General features: G+C 41.5%; 1 protein-coding gene across 4 annotated transcripts in view; it reads right to left on the reverse strand.

The window, feature by feature from the left end:
• ABLIM1 (actin binding LIM protein 1) overlaps window positions 1–17,058 on the reverse strand; it is a 213,305-nt gene that overhangs the window by 48,575 nt on the left and 147,672 nt on the right. For all 4 annotated transcript variants that reach the window (XM_087766571.1, XM_087766570.1, XM_087766568.1 and 1 more), the window contains exons 7-9: window positions 8,718–8,805; window positions 4,001–4,059; window positions 1,471–1,533 (exon numbers count right to left, since the gene is read on the reverse strand). In XM_087766571.1, coding sequence (XP_087622697.1) covers window positions 1,471–1,533; window positions 4,001–4,059; window positions 8,718–8,805 — 210 coding nt within the window. The remainder of the gene's footprint in view (window positions 1–1,470; window positions 1,534–4,000; window positions 4,060–8,717; window positions 8,806–17,058) is intronic.

Consider the following 17,058-nt stretch of genomic DNA (forward strand, 5'->3'; position numbering starts at 1 on the left):
GGGTATTCATCTGACCCTAAGCTCTTTGAATCCTATACAATCTACAAAGCAAGAAAGAGAACATACCTTTATTTCGAAATGGGCTGCTCCTATTTTGCCTTGCGTATTTTTCTAATACATCAGATATGATTTATTTTCTTAATGCTAAAGCTCCTGGTTTTCAACACTGGAAATTCAGACGCGTGCGTGCTAAGCTGAATCCAAAAAGCCACTACAGTGGCCTAAAACATGAGTGAAATGGTCCCTCATTTTGCTGTTCTCAGACTCCAACATTCGTTTCTATAAAGCCTAGGACTGCAGAGACATTGCCCTCCTTAGGAGTACTGATAACACATCTTTATAGCTGCATTTTCTTGATACATATTTCTGTAGCTAACAGAGCGCGGCGTTCAAGAGTGGTTAATGTATTGCAATGTCCTAAGTTAACAGACTTAAGTACTGCGCAGGACAAAGGGCATGGGGCTTGCATTAACTCCCACTGCATCACAGCACTGGGTTCAACCATACAGCACCATCCTACAGACTGCATCTAACACAAGTATCCCACCCTGGCTGATAATATGACTACGTCTGCTTTGCAACTAGAGACGTGAAGGCAGCATGAGAAGACACAATGGAAATCCAGTGGCATGGACCCTATCAGCCTGCCTGCCCACCGCCAGCCTGTACTATGTCCATACCAGTACCTTCTTACTTCGTTTTCAGGTGAGAGCTACCTCAGGTGTGCCTGCATGCAGTACAGCCACATGTCCCCCCACAGCAGACACAACTAATAAATAAGCACTGCCCTGAAGGAGAAGAAATGGAAGTGGGTGGTGTTTGTAGGTGCAAAGCAAACTCAAGGAAGTCTGAACATAGAAAGTCCAGAATCAAGAGGACAGGGAGGACCTTGCAACTCGGACGTGGATGTGCCCTGGATTAAAGAGGGGCAAATGCTCTCGGGCAGCACACGGAACATGTCCAAACCTGGAATTTTGTAAATATTTTCTCAACTAAAGTATTCATGTGTAGTTGGTCAATACATACAGAAAAGGAACTGATTTAACTGATGGCTTTTTTTTTTTCTAAAAAGCATGAGCCATTGCTCATGAAAAACTATTTCTTTTTAACCATCGATTTAAAGTCAGATGCTTTTCACCATTTTCATTTGCTTCATATTTGCACTTTATTTTTTTGTTTTAGAAGACAAACTTTCTGTAACGCTAGAATAACAATACTACAGCCCCTCAAAGCTCATCTGATCTAAAAAAAAAAAATTGTAAGCATTTCATTAAACAAAATAAAAAACGTGAGAATTAACAAACAACACTGCACCACATGATGCAAAATACAGCGTCAGTGCCCAGGGCGGCAAGTGATAGCAGGAAAGCTGTGTGGCAGAAGTAGTAGCAAGCGCAGCGAATGACAATAATGAAGAATCTTCTCAGTAAAGAAGACCATTATCAACACTATGAAAACACAACAGCAAACCTCTGCAGAGCGTGGCCTGCGCAGAACCAGACTCTTTGGATAAAAGAACTCAGATGAGGAATGCTGTCATGAAACACAAAAGGGAAAAAAGAGTGAAAAGGAAAGCAGATTCCCCAGCTCAGTGGTTAAACTCTTTTTTTTTCAATCAAGTTACTAATACCTATTTACTAGATAACAATCTCTGCGTTGTAATACCTGTTACTTATTAATCCCTGCAGAATCATGAACCACCAGACAGTTGTAAAAAATCCTAAGCAATGTATATTTTTTAACATACATATGGTTGCTTTGTTTTCTGCTTGTTTTGGCTTTGTAATCCTCCACAAATATCCAGTGGGAGGAAGATCTGAAGCAACCGTTGTTTTTATGAACTACCTGTCAGATCTTGACCAGCTAGAGTGCTGATTAGTTTATATCACAATTCAGTTACTGAGAGAAAACAGAACTTGCTGAAAACTTCTAAAGCGACTTCAATGATAAAAGGGCTTTTTTGTTTTGTTTTGCTCTACTGGGAAAGGAAATCCAGCAGAGCAAAGAGGCCAAGTCACTGGCTTTTTGCAGAACCACCAGAAAATCTAGGCCTGACCCTGAAAGTGGCTATATCATATATATCATATATGTGTCACAAACCAGATTCTGATTCTCATATGAGGTCTAAATATATGTCATCAAGAAACTGAAAGTCAAAGTACAGTTCATAATTTAGTCGTGACATGTTCAAATAGCACATAGTTCCCCCAGTTTCATTTTTTTCTGTACCTACCTGTTTGCTACTGCCTTCTTTGAGTCAGCAGAATGAAACGTGTGTCAAAGTCATCAAAGTGAACTCAAACTGATTTTAAAATAAGGTATCTGACTTTGCACCGGAGTAGACAGAGACTATCCATGATGTACAGTTGAAGCTAGAAATTCTCCATCTCTCCAGCTACCTTCAGTACAGTGCATTTGTCAATGCCTTTTAAAGACATACTAAACCTCTGCATAGCAGCTCTCATCCAGGAACAAGGCAACCTTGGATAGCTGTGCCATAACATTTCTCAGATGTTCCCTTAATATGCATTCTTTCGCTTCGCTTCATTTTCCTGCAAGAACTGACTTAGGCAAAATCTTGCAGGTGGATGAATTCATTTACTTCACTCAGTTCAATTAAAATTAGCTGAAGGGGAAGAAGACTGACATGCTTGAATGTGTGATGGAAAAAAAGAAAATACTTGAAGAGGACTTCGGCCATTTCCATGGCAAATGGAAATAAGCCAACTGATTTATAAGGTCATCTGGACAAGGTCCGTAAGGGCTGCAATGTAGTCAGGAGTGCTTTGGTAGGACTCTTGGGTCCAAGTGAAAGGGGGGTACTGTACCCCAACCATTCACTACAAAGCACAAGCGTTCTGACGCTTAAGCAGGGCCAAAACACTGTCTTACATTCAAATTGTTAAATCAGGAAGAAAATCCAGTCCAGCATAATTTTCCATTTTCTTATGGGAAGTCAGGACAGAACAATGTGCAAGTGCTGGATGGTACCTACAGTGATGTTTGGCTGTGCTAGATCCCATGCCCATATTGGGCCAGTTATACTTCTGTATTATCAGTACAGCCCACACTAACATGAACTCTGCTCAACAAGAATTTATCTGCATGTTTCCTATGATCATAGCAAATTCTCTGCGGGGGATGTTTTACAGACCAGTGCACCTGAACAAATTCTAAAGGACGTGGCTTCCTGTGAACGAGCCACACACAGAACACAACCCACAGGATATCCTACGTATCTACATGCCAGTACCTCTCAGTTTCCTTGTCTGAAAGACATTTCATTCATATACAGTCTCTAATATTCATATCCAGAAAAATTATCAAAGTTCAGAGGACCAACTGAGATATCAAAAAGAGTAAATTGTCCAGAAGATGAATTAGTGAATATGGGCTTAGAATTGCCTGGTGCATGCAAAAAGCCAGGCTCCAGCATTTATCAGTGCAGCATTATTGCCATCAAGGATTTGATCCAGAAAGTTTGTCTGGATATGCTGAGGTGACTCCAAGGGTAACTGCAGCTCTTCTTGGCATTCAAATTTCGATCACTTTAGGCTGGGGTTTCTTTGGATGGCAAAGGAAGAAGAGTCCATATTATCCAAATGCTGTAAATAGCCACACAGAACAAGGGATAACTATCGAGCAATTACACAGATGTGCGAAAATACTAAAATATATGGTAGGATTTGCCCTGTTCACATTTTTTCGTTGAGAGTCTCTCTCACAATAATTGAGATATGAAATGAAGTGTTTTAGTGACGTTGCCATGTTTGTATGTCAGTAAATGATACTATCTTTAAGGCGGTGCACTGAGACAGGTATGTGAAGGTGGTGAGCCTAAAAGTCAGAGCAATACCTCTGAAGTGCCTCCACTGTTTATTCTGCCAGAGTGGTGACAGCTATGTGAAAAAAACATGGGAAAAGTCATTCTTTTAAAAACAGCATTCAATTATTGTGTGGGCAAAATATCTGGTGTGTCATTGCCACGAATTCAGCTTACCCGTAGCTTATCTTCAGTCTTAGTGGATTGCTTACAGTCGGGATGCCAGACAGTGGAACCTGAGGGAGGTAAAAAACCATCTTTATTCAGAGTAAAGCAGATGATTTCTGGTCATGACAAGTCAGTTATCAAAGAGAATCCCTTCATGCCATCAGATGGTGAATCTGTAATTCACATTCAATTCTAGCTCATGGGAAATACAAGTGAAACAAACAAAAAAAAATATTCAAATCTTTGGCCCATCTATAGCAGCCTCTTCCTGAGGCTGTCAAAGCACTTTGCACACATTCTTAATTAAAACTCAAACGGTCTCAAGCAGCAAGTCAGCAAGCACCAGCTGGAGGAACTGAAAGACAGAGGGTTACTGTGGGCAGGACGGGGGGTAAAAGCAGAGGAACTGGGCCATGGTTACCTGATCTGTTCTCCCTGTATGTACTGCACCACACGTAAAAAGGAAGTTCTGATAGTAAGTCCATTAATAGTGGGAAAGTTCTATGACTTCCTTAAGCAATAGGTGTCATATTCAGTTACTGTAAAGTGCTACTCGGATCACCTCTCCCCTGTAATTATGCAAAATGCAACAGGAAAACCAAAATTCAAAAATTCACAATGCAGCAAAGTCAGGGCTGTATCTCACCCACTGCACTAAGCTAGAGAGGCCAGTATGATGCAGGTGGTACAAAGCAGCATGTGAAAGAGCCTCTCTGTACATCACAGCATACCACACTTGCTATTGGCACACACATCATTTCTACCCCTTGCTCTGCAAGGTCAGTGGCATGTGTTGCACTGGCATTTTCACATGGCATATTCCAGCTACACATCCTACTAAAAAAGGCAAGGTCTCTGCTGTTTGTGTCCCAAAATATTGGATTCTCTCTTATGCTGTAAAAACGGAAATATCCGTCTGTCCCCAAGGGCTGAGCAGTGTCAGGAGCAAGGAGCACTTCCATCCCATTTCAATTCTCCTTTGGAACAGAGTATAAACTGTGGTCACTGCTGGGAAGCTGCTGGCAGGTATTAGCCAAGCTGAAATGGAGCAGAAGCTAATGCTGATTTTTAACACTGACTGCAGCTGCAGTCAAATTCCAACTTCATTCCAGTCACCACAAAGTCAATACAGAGCCTTGTCTGTCTGCAGGGGGGAACGTCACCTCCTCACTCTGTCCACAAAGAAACCAAACAGAGCAAAGTCCAGGTCTCCTGCTGGTGACTATTAGCTCAAGTGCAGTCAGAGGAAACCTCACCCTCAGAGCCCAGGAGAGGTATGGGTCAGGGCCCCTGGAAATTTTGTTTTAACGAGCCCTTACATGTCTTGGTACAGAAGTAAAGACCAGCAGGAATGATTTCACTTCTCAGCAGCACACAGTATAATCATCATCAGGAGACTGGAGAGAATGCTGTGACTCTAGATCAGGGGTCTGAGATGTTTGGCTTTGAGTCTAAGCCTAGGAAAAAGAAACTGTGCATTTGGCAGGGGGAAGCGATCAGACAACAGGGAGAGGTGTACCAACAGCCTTCTCTGTAAACAAACAGCAGCCTCAGAGCCAGGACCCCACAGAGCCTGCGAGAGCAGGAGAGAAGCATGCCCTGTGCATTTGGTTAGGAGGTCAGACAGGTCCAAGCACTCAGGAGGAAGGGAGTTCATGTTATAAGGCTGATGAACTAAGACTCAGAAGGTTTAGGTTCAGTTCTCGAATTCAGCTCTGAGCTTCCTGTATGATTCTGAGAAAAATGATCTCTGTTCCTCTGTACCTCAGTTTCTTTTCTATTAAACCATACCCACCATCAAAGAAAAAGCTGTCGCTGCATTTTTGGGCAGTATTTAGCACAAACTGGCACAATTTTAGGGACACGCCAGGAGAATGCTGGAGCTGCTGAAAGTGAACAAGAAATGCAAGGGAGTCTGGATGTCATTTTCATGGCGAAATTTAGCTAAGGGTTGTGAGGGTTTTTTTTTTCCACAAAATAAGAGGTTTGAAATATGTGAAATTTAAAAACCCAAATCAGATAGAGCAGGCTTAAGAAGTTAAATGCAAATATTTTTCATGATCTTGAACTCTGAGCCACCTACAACTTGTAGATTTTATTCATCCAAAGATGTCAATCTATTTTGAAATGCTTGGAACAGTGCAAATTCTCAAGCTGCATCACCACTCTTTTTCCCACCGGAAACAGTTCAGCAAATTGTGGTTATTCCCAGTCTTAACATATGTTTGTTTGCTCACTTGGCAGACATCAACCAACATGTTCATTTATTCAGCTTTTTACTTTGCACGTACCATTGTTTCAACATATAGCTCTCTAAAAATCAGTAACTAGGGCTATTATTTACACATGGAGTAAGGCTGAAAGCCTGTGTGAGAATCAAGTGAAGCATCCCTCTAAATGCTGAGCACCATCCTAGCTCAGCAACAGCCTTCTTGGACAGTCCATATAGTAATATAGTACTAGGAAGTCAGTGGGAAAGAGAAAGTTTCTGATGCCGCTTCCTTTTCATTTTCCTGTGTTGGAGCAGGGCAAAGCCAGAGTGCTTCTGCTAGCATTATTCAAACCACCCTTAACATAGCCCCAAAATAGACAGCTTGTTTTTCCATGTTCTCCTTTTGCAGGTTTCCCACATATTTCTAATACAAGTAGCTACCACAAACCTGCCAGGCTCTTCTATTGTACAAAGCAATGCTAACACAATGCTTTCATGTCCTGTGGAGAGGACAATTAGAAGTGAGATGGAAGCTGCTTATCTTCATATATTTTATTAATAATTTGATTTTGGTTCTAGCTTTAGTATTGTGATGTTGTATTTTTATTTCAGAGAAATGCTTGGAATGCTGTTATTCTGCACCCTAGGGTAAACGATCTGGATGGAGTCAAGACTACGTTTCAGCTGAGAGCTTTGCACAGGAAAGGCTTTTAGGTCACTTACACTTACAAGCCTGCTGAATTCAGCAAGGAAAGCTTTGGCAGGACAGTCTGGAGCACACTCAGCAATAACATTATTTAGTCAGAAAACAGCTTGTGAACAATAAAGCAATGCAACGTGGGCTGCTCCTCCTCTGAGACAGAGTGAGCATGAAGAACATTAATTCACAACCACAGAAAGGGAGATAGAGCCACGAAGAGAATGATGGCAGATCAAGGAGGCAGGTGTCTCTCCTCTGCTCTTTCATACCACCTGAACTTGGCCAGGACAAAACCTAGTCTTGCTTAAGTAGCAGCAATGCTTTCTGTCTTATTTGGATCTGCAGAAATTTACACCACAGCTTGCCCCATCAACATGAACTCCAACTCTCTGCTAGACTGGTACAAACGGCATCAGTTGCAAACAGCTGTTATTAATAACAGCAAAGGATGAATTGATGCTCACCTTGAACTCTGCCTGTACTTTATCATACTATGATGCGAGGAAACTAAGATTAACAGTTGTCAGATCCTGGAACTGCTGCTTTCAAATTAGTCTTTCCAATTTGCCATCAGAAAGCAGTACTTCCTACCCAGCCCTCTTTCAGCCTTTCCTTGCTCTTGCAATGCAGAGCTGCTACACAACTCGATATCAAGTTCTGTGCACAGCTGGAATAAGGCGACGAAGGTATAAGGTCAGTGAGAGATGAGAGAGACAACTACAGGCAGGGACAAACTACAGAATAACACAAGTTAGCTTCAAAGGAATTCCTTAACAGTATTATCTTATTTTGGAATTTCTCCAGAAGGAATCTCTCCTCAGGATTTCAAGAGATGGCTGTGACCACACCTTCATAATTTTTTTCCTATTCTTTTACAGTCCTTTCATGTATATCAAGCAAGTTTTCTAACATAAGCACAATATACAAAATCCCAATATCTATCTGCCTTTTTCACTTTGATTTCTGGCTTGCATAAATGTGTATTATGTGTCTTTCTACCAGCATTAATTAATACTACAGCAAGTAATAAAAATAACTCTAGCATAATAGATAACATGCTACCTTCTGGGAGAGTAGGTGGAATTCAGATCAAGGATACTTTTCAATCAAAGAAAAGAGCACGTTCTTTTCTTTGTGAAGAGATCATTAAAAAAAGTGCTTGGCAATACCTGGGAGCGTGAGATTGTTAGTAAGAAAGAGGAGATGAAAATTAACATCCAAGAAAGAAGTGACAGTAGAAAGACATAAAAATAAAGTAAATGGGAATAAAAAGAGAAATGTGACCAGATAAAAGGGAAATAGGCAAGGCAATCAAATATGATTAAAAACTGGAGGAGACAATCTGTCAATGCACATGGGGAATGAGATCTACAGGATTCAAAACAAGCTCACTGCAGTCTTTGGAAGTTTTTCCATTGCCTTTTACAGTTTGGAGTGTGGTCCAGCCAGCAGAGAAACTGGATTAGCAGAATTCAGCGGAAACTTTGCCTGGTATCTCATATACCAGTCTGTGTGCTAAGCTATCCGTGAGATGCGAAATTCAGAGGCAGCCTAATAAATTTCATTTTTGCTACACAGCTTTTGAAAACACAGTCTGCCTCAGCTAGGCTGCAGAGTCACCGCAAAGCCACCGTTATGACCACCTCCTAGGCTGAAAGGGTTTCAAGTGAAAAAGTATGAGAACACTAATGAAGACAGGATGGCTATAGTCCTCCTTGCCCATATTACATGGAGATGGTTTATAAACTCCTGAGGTCTGTGACAGAAAAATTACGAAGTCTGATTTTCTTGTTTTGGAATGGAGACATCCTTACCTTGCAGATACATTTCTTCTCCTTCCGTGAACATTTGGTTGCACCTGCTGCATCGTGCACAGCTTGGATGATAATGCTTGTCACCTGCCTGAAGAAAAATAAAAAAGGGAAATGAGGGATCAATGCATTGCACTGCTTTGTGAGCACTCATTATTTGCTGGCAGACCACTGCCATTTTTCTTCTAGTTCACCTGTTATGACACAACATTGTGACAACAGCTATAAGAATGTAAGATCTGCCACACTGCTTCAGCTCAGAGGTCTATCTAGTCCAGTGTCCTGTCCTCAACAGAGGCCAGCAGTGACCACTTTGGGTAAAAGGCTGTAAGAAACAAGACAATGCAGAACAGCCTTTCCTCTTCATGCCTTCCCATTCACGTAATCAGCGGTTTAAAGATTTCCTGGCTACAGGATACGTCACAATCTATCTATTCTCCATGATTTGCCCAACACCTTTTTAAATATCCATCTGTCTAACAGTCCAAGGCAATGAATGTCACACTGCAGTTAAATACTCCTGTAAACCTGCTGCCTCCTCATTTTGTCAAACAACATGTATTTCCTCAATTGCTCCATTCTTATGGATGAATTTAAACAATGAACGACAGTTTTCAACCTGCCATTTCATTCCTGGGCCTCCTCCTGACACTGCTGATATGGGCATTAATAGAGAAAGCTTTCTAGAGCCACTTCTGGGACCATTAACTTAATTCACAGATGCCTGACTTCAGAAGCTACAGTAGCACAGACAGCATGAGCTGAATTCGAACCACTGATGTAAAGATGCTAAATACTCTAGATCCTGCTACCCAAATCCAAATCCACTGAGCCATTCATTCTCTTAAATACATTGATACTTATAATAAACAAAGCTGATCAGATTTCAGGCCTATAAGGACAGGAAAAAAATCAAGGCACAGATATTAATGTAATTTCTTCTCCTTAGGAGACCAAAGCAACCAATGTATTAGCTTCCTTGCATGAGAAACTAAGCATGCAATGTCCACACCAGGCTTTTTTCATCAAAAAATAATTAATCCTAGAAAATGACCCTTAATAGTGACAAGTAATAAATGCTAAAAGTCTTGAAAATAGTATCTGGCTTTCCAAACAAGTGAACCTCAAATCCTTTTTCACAAAATATACCCTATCCACTGAGATGTTATATGCACAAAATATGTTTACTCTGTAGCTGACTTGTAAAATGTCATCAAATCCATTTCCTACTTCATTATACTCAAGACTGTAACATTACTAAATTCAACCTTTCCTTATGTTTATTGAGAATAATAAGAACATATTTTTGGTTCACATTTGACATTGATTATACAGGCTTAGCATTTAAAAGTATTTATATGAGATGATAAAGTATATGGATTAAGGTACCTGACAACTACCAGACAACCAAAAAAAAAAAAAGTAAAAAAAAAAAAAGTCCCAGCTTTTGAGCATTCAAAGCTCTTCAGCAGAGCAGCCCACAGAGCTGCTTGTCACAAGTGATTTCAGACCTATTTGATTTAAAGATGATGGCAAATCTGATGTCCTGGGAACCGCTCCCAGTTAATGAGATATAAAAAATTCCTAAGAATGCTGAATCACTGCCAGAAAGGATCTTCTCCAAACAGGAAGACAATAATTGAAAAATAGATTTGAAAAAATAAACCAGGAATCTTTGCTGGGGTCTGCCTGTCTCATCCAGCTAAAGAATATCTCTGCCACATAACTGTACTGCTGCTTAACAGAGCTCAGATTTTCAGTAGGCACATGGATTTTTCTGAAATAAAATTCATAGCTTCTCAAAAGGTATTCAGTAGGGTAGCTAAGTAGCTACATAGTCTGAACTGAAAAAAGCACAGAGCCTGTTCTATTATTATTAATTAACCTCTGAGATATCCCATCTGAGGTGGGATTGTGTCCTGTGAGATGCTAACCAAATTCCCAGGCACAAAGGACTGAAACCTTTGTACATAAGTATTATCAGATGAAGTAGGTTTTATAAAGAAATAATTCCCTACCAAGCACCCTGATGCTCATCTAAGGCAATGTAGTTTTAAGAAGAGTAATTAGGATCCAGCAGAGATATCTATATTGTGAGAGGACCACGGCATGTGGACAAAGAAAATCACGCATTCACACCTGTACAGTTTCAACTTCTGTTCTTCCAGTCTGGCCTTTGAGTCATGGTGGTTTTGTTTGGGGTTTTATTTTGAGGTTTTTGTTTGGTTTTATTCCTTTGTTTTTTTGTTTAGGAACAAGAAAGCCATATTGCACCTATGTTTTAATCAAATGCTGCATTTCATTGTCATAAGCAAAAGGTGCCAATCCTTTGGGTTTTGCGTAGCTACTCTGGCAGTCCTACCCCAGGCTTCTGAATTTCCTGTTCCTTGTTTTGCAGTTAATTCACAACAACTTTGGTCAGTTACTTCTACTAGCTTAATCCTAATATTAATATTAATATTATTGAGTCTTTAACTTGCCACGATCATCCAACAAACTTATTCCACTTATTTTTCTCCTCATCACAAAGCTTTTCTTGAGGATCCTTTAGAAAAGGGCGCCTAGATTCAAGTACTTATCTGTTAATTGATATAAGCAGTTTACATGTTTTTAAAAGCCAGGCTATTTATAGGAGAAACAAATCCAGAATTCATCATATATATTATGTGTAGACCTGTGGCCTCTCTGAAGATTTTTTTTTCCTGGAAAAACTTCTGATACACTACTGTCAAGAGGACATAGTTTAAACGATGTACACGTGTGTCTTCAAAACAGCCAAAGAGACCAATTTCAAGTTTATCGGATCTTTCCCGAAGGCTGAAACAACTGGCCAAATTTTAGCCTAGTGTGAGTGATGCTGAATGAACACCACGCCCCAGCTAACACAACCTTGCTAAATGGAAGGGCTAACACATCCCGCACTGCAGAGGTTTTGGGGGAGTTACGTGCCACCTGAGCTGCAGTTGCTGCTGAACGCTTCCAAACCGGTTTCATGAGTTTTCCGCCTCAGTAATGTTTCTATGACTCAGGAGTGGAAGCCTTTCTTCAGCGGGTATCCACTAAAAAACAATCTGCATCTCAACTAACTCAAGGCTAATCTTGCCATGCCTGACTTGCTGTAACCATCTAATAAAACTGGTTGCTAAAAATCAGTCTTTTACAATGTATTAGGAAAAGCTTCTGGATCTACAAGGGCGTATTGGGTTTGCATGGCAAGGTTTTGGCCGCAGGGGGGACTGCGGGGGTGGCTTCTGTGAGAAGCTGCTGGAAGCTTCCCCTGTGTCTGACAGGGCCAATGCCAGCCGGCTCCAAGATGGACCCACCACTGGCCAAGGCCAAGCCCATCAGCGACAGTGGTATCGCCTCTGGGATAACATACTTAGGAAGGGGGAAAAAAAAAAAACAACCAAGTGTGCAATTGCAGCCAGAGAGAGGAGTGAGAATATGTGAGAGGCACAACCCTGCAGACACCAAGGTCAGTGAAGGAGGGGGAGGAGGTGCTCCAGGCGCCAGAGCAGAGATTCCCCTGCAGCCCATGGTGAAGCCCATGGTGAGGCAGGCTGTGCCCCTGCAGCCCATGGAGGTCCACGGCGGAGCAGAGATCCATCTGCAGCCCCTGGAGGACCCCACACTGGAGCAGGGGGATGCCCGAAGGAGGCTGTGACCCCGTGGGAAGCCTGCGCTGGAGCAGGCTCCTGGCAGGACCTGTGGCCCCGTGGAGAGAGGACCCCACACTGGAGCAGGTTTGCTGGCAGGACTTGTGACCCCATGGGGGACCCACGCTGGAGCAGTCTGTTCCTGAAGGACTGCACCCCATGGAAGGGACCCACGCTGGAGCAGTTCGTGAAAAACTGCAGTGCATGGGAAGGACTCACGCTGGAGAAATTCATGGAGAACTGTCTGCCGTGGGAGGGACCCCACGCTGGAGCAGGGGAAGCGTGTGAGGAGTCCTTCCCTGAGGAGGAAGAAGCAGCAGAGGCAACGTGTGATGAACTGACCACAACCCCCATTCCCCGTCCCCCTGCACCGCTTGGGGGGAGGAGGTAGAGAAAATCTGGAGTAAAGTTAAGCCTGGGAAGAAGGGAGGGGTGGGGGGAAGGTGTTTTAAGATGTAGTTTTTATCTTTTCATTACCTGACTCTGATTTGATTGTCAATAAATTAAACTAATTTCCCCAAGTTGAGTCTGTTTTGCCCATGACAGTAATTGGTGAATGATCTCTCCCTGCCCTTATCTCCACCCACGAGCCTTTCGTTGTATTTTCTCTCCCCTGTCCAGCTGAGGAGGGGAGTGACAGAGGGGCGTTGGTGGGCACCTGGGACACTTTTTAGAGGTCTGGTCTTGCTCTCAGGCTACTAAACCCTCATTGAGTATGGCCAATGTGTAGCTTCCTGCTATCTTAGGCCACTGTGCTGTGGACTGCAAGGCTTGTATCTCAATCCTGTTGGCTGTAACAAGTAGCATTAATTCAGTGAACATTTACCCTGAACATTCTTTAGCCGAGGAGCAAGGGGGTTAAAGTCACTTCCTTCCCACTATACCTAGCTCTCCTTACACCTTCTCAAGTTCACTTCATGTCCAGAAATCTCTTATAGTTAGCTTTGCTACACAAGGACTTCTCAAGTGGCGTCTTGCACCCTGCCATCAGCAACAAATCACTTTATTGTTCAAAATACAGCTATACAGCCACTAGGTTTTGATCTATCATATTGCTTCTGATCCCTTCTGAATCATTTCACCTTTAGTTGAGGTCTTCAGGACAATACAAACCATCAAGTGCAAACTATGACCCATACCTTAGAGGACTGTCCCTAAACTAAGTTTAAGTAAGCTGAATTCACTGCTGAAAATACCTTGGCTTTGCTTAGCTAGAAGTGCTAAAACCAACCAAAATAATATTGAACATCATTACTCTTACTTTGCATACAAATTCTTAAGTGGAGTTGAATGAATTGACAACAAAGTTTCTTGTCCAATGAAATATTAAACCTATGTGTTACTGTCACTGCTTATAAATTCTATGCTAAATCAACTGGCACTTGCGTTTGCAGTAGAAGCAAAGAACACCAGTTATCAATTTATAACAATATGCAATCTCTTCTGACTTTCCTATTTATCTTCTACCCACACTGACAAATCTAAAATAGGTTCTCAGATTAAATCCTATTTGAACACAGAAGACAGAAAAAATTAGATTAAAAAAAGTAGTAGTATATACTCATTTATCAAATACTTCCAGAGCCTTAGACTTGCAGAATGAAGAAACAGTGGCCAAAGGTATAATATAAGTTTCATTATAAATGTAAATATACGGATGCTAAATATGAGTAGCTTTCCATGGTTCTGCAAGTCTCACCGATTTGTGGTTGACAAGCAATATACGTGTTCCATTTATTTTCTGTATATTAGTAAATATATCTACTATACACAATAGGTACATTATATGCATATTCCTGCACAGAAAATAGGTTTTAACATTATTTTATATAGTATTAAGGTTTTATCTATTTTGGTAATTTCAAGACTTGTACTGGAGTCAAGTCTTTAGCAACACTGAGCTTCAGTTTCCCAGTCTACAAAGAAGGTGAAATAACATTTAATGTCCTTCATGAAATACTTCGGAGAAACACTACCAAGGAAAACCATTACAGAAATGTATTCCTCATGACCAGTCCTGAGAATAAAACCACGTAATTACCTCTTCTCTAAGGCTTATGAATGACGGTTGGAGACTCAGTAGTCAGGATTCATGGATGATGGGCTACATAGGGGAGCTTCATGCGTATGTTATGCAGAGATGTCCCAAGTAACATTAGCAAAAGTACAAGCTCTATTATGTATTATAACTATACCAAGACCTATAATAATAGCTAATAATGAGAGACCAAATTTTTCATAGATCACCTTTTCAGACTCAGCAGCTATCAATTTTCAGCCTTCTTCCAGCATACTATTCTCTTAAATAACTTCAGCTGTAACACACAAATCCTCTTCAGCTGATTAAACCAGTCTGCAATGTCATTTTAAAAGTCACTGTGTTCTGTTTACGTAGGGCTTTGAAGGCTCCCTTTCCTGGAGGGGTAATAACCCTGTACAATTGTCCGGAATGGGAAAGATCCCAGAACACAGCCATTGCATTACACACTGCGTGCATCCAGCTCAAAGAGATCTCTTGCAGTTTAAAAGGTAAACTAAAAGGCTGGGAGGCAGGGAGTTATTTGGAGCAGCAGTTAAACACAATGCACTGAGGTCCTGTACAACCCCTTCTCACACTGCTGACGCTCCAGCTCTTCACAACGCGCACGACACTCATTTGCCTTCACTTTATCAAAATACCTTTGGGGACCTCCTGAAGCCAAAGGTGTACTGGTACTCATAGGTGTCAGGGAAGGCAATGGTGGGTATCACAAGAATGATTCCAACTCAGGAGCTACCTATACAGCTGCATGCACATGTTGAGCACACATACAGCTTTTGCCCCATGGTAACAGTACTTCAAAAGCCAAGGACTGTATTTTCCATACTCTATCCCCACTTCCCACAAGACTAAACTTTTATTCTCTGAGTGCTTGTAGAGCTCTAGTCTGATTAAATAAATGTTTTCCTCTTTAGTGAACATGAGAGCTTAAGATTTCCTATTACTCATGCCTTCAGTTCTGTCCTTCCTTCCAGAACAACAGTGAACAAGAGCCAGAGAGAACAATAACAAGAATCCCGCTAGGAGAGCTCACATGCCAGTGGGTCTGGCAGAGGAAGAACTAATTACCAACAGACATCTTCTGCTGGCCAAAGGACACAATTAAGTGCATATTTGTTGCGTTACATTTGCACAGCTGCACTCACTCACTCCCCATTCAAAGGTATCTTAGCAATCACCTGACAAACAGCTATTAAACATGTAGAAAGCTTTACTTTTCTAATACTATTTAAATATCACAAAACCTGCTATGTAGTTTTAAGAGTACATTTAAGAGTAAAAGCCCCCGCCCTTTTTCTTTTTTTTAAATTTTTTATGAACAGATATAATGGGCCCATTTGATGGACAAACCTAATCAAATATTCAGTTCTACCGTGACTCAGGAGAATGACCTGATTTCTTAACTCTCTTAAGGACTCGGGAGCAGCACAAAGAATAACTCAGACTCATCTTTTAAACCCCTTAAGGAATGTCATGAATTGTAAAGCAGGAACTGTGGCAGTAGCCTACCATTTTCCAGGGAAGCGTTTATTTTAATTACTTGCAGAGGTCACAGAACCTTCAACCCTGTTTGATGTTCGGTATAACACCAAGTTCCATTGTTTCCTTCTCTGCAGGATTCTGTGATCTCACGGACGGCTGGAACAGCACAAATAATGAAGACCAAAATTTGCCTCTAATAACATCCTGACCCAAACTGTCCACTCATTTTTCCCAGGCTCTTATCTGCTTAGCAAGCCACTACAGTTATCTGTGCCCACACACAAAAGTGCAGCTCCTTTGCTTCCAAAGAACTTCAGAATCTACCATAATTTCCTCTGTTACTACCAAAAGAAGAAAAGTGTAATACAATTTAAACATTGAAAAAATTCTAGCCTGATAAATCCTCGTTTGAGATGTAGCTTTAAAACTAGGACCTTCTAAAGCTGTTTTTAACACTACTGTCACAACATCTCAATAGAAACAGCTCCCAGCACAGTCTCTGCCTCTGTTCAACCTGCGACAGGACAGAGCAGCGGGAAGCAGAGCTCACACTGGCAGTTCCCAGGCTGATGGGGCTGCAAGACACAAGACACCACACCGGGGGACAGCGGGAAATGGAGCGTGAGGCTGTGACTGTAAATTTGAATGACAACATGCATGCAAGGGACATGGAAGACCCTCAGAGCCTTCCATCACTTGCTGTACTGCCTTGGGTAAGCCAAAACGGAGCTGTCCTGCTGCTATGAACACTTGCACTGTTAATTCATGCCTGGTTTCTGACTTTTATAGAAAAATACGTCCCAGCATCCCAATAATGACTGCCAATGTCATGCTAGTATGTTCCTTAACAGATAGACTATAATAAACTTTGTAACTTATAGTGTTAATTCCCTCAGCATACAATATTGTTATACTCATTAGTTGCTGCTAATAGCAATGCAATTATTAGCTGTTTGGAATATAATTTCTCCTTACAGCAAAGGTGTGAGTAATGACTCAGGCTAAATCCCCAGTTGTGCAACTGCTCTGCTGGCATGAAGAAACAGTCCTCATGGCAGCTGAATATCAACTGGACTTACTTTAGTAAGATCTTAGCAGTCACTCGTGACTGCGCTGTCAGCTCTGCCTTGAGTTCTCACGTTCCTGCAACATCCAATGTTGAGCA

The sequence above is a fragment of the Nipponia nippon genome, unplaced genomic scaffold (assembly GCF_047370975.1).
Source record: "Nipponia nippon isolate SJK-2023a ecotype South Korea unplaced genomic scaffold, ASM4737097v1 scaffold_3, whole genome shotgun sequence".
In the NCBI taxonomy this organism is placed as follows: domain Eukaryota; kingdom Metazoa; phylum Chordata; class Aves; order Pelecaniformes; family Threskiornithidae; genus Nipponia; species Nipponia nippon.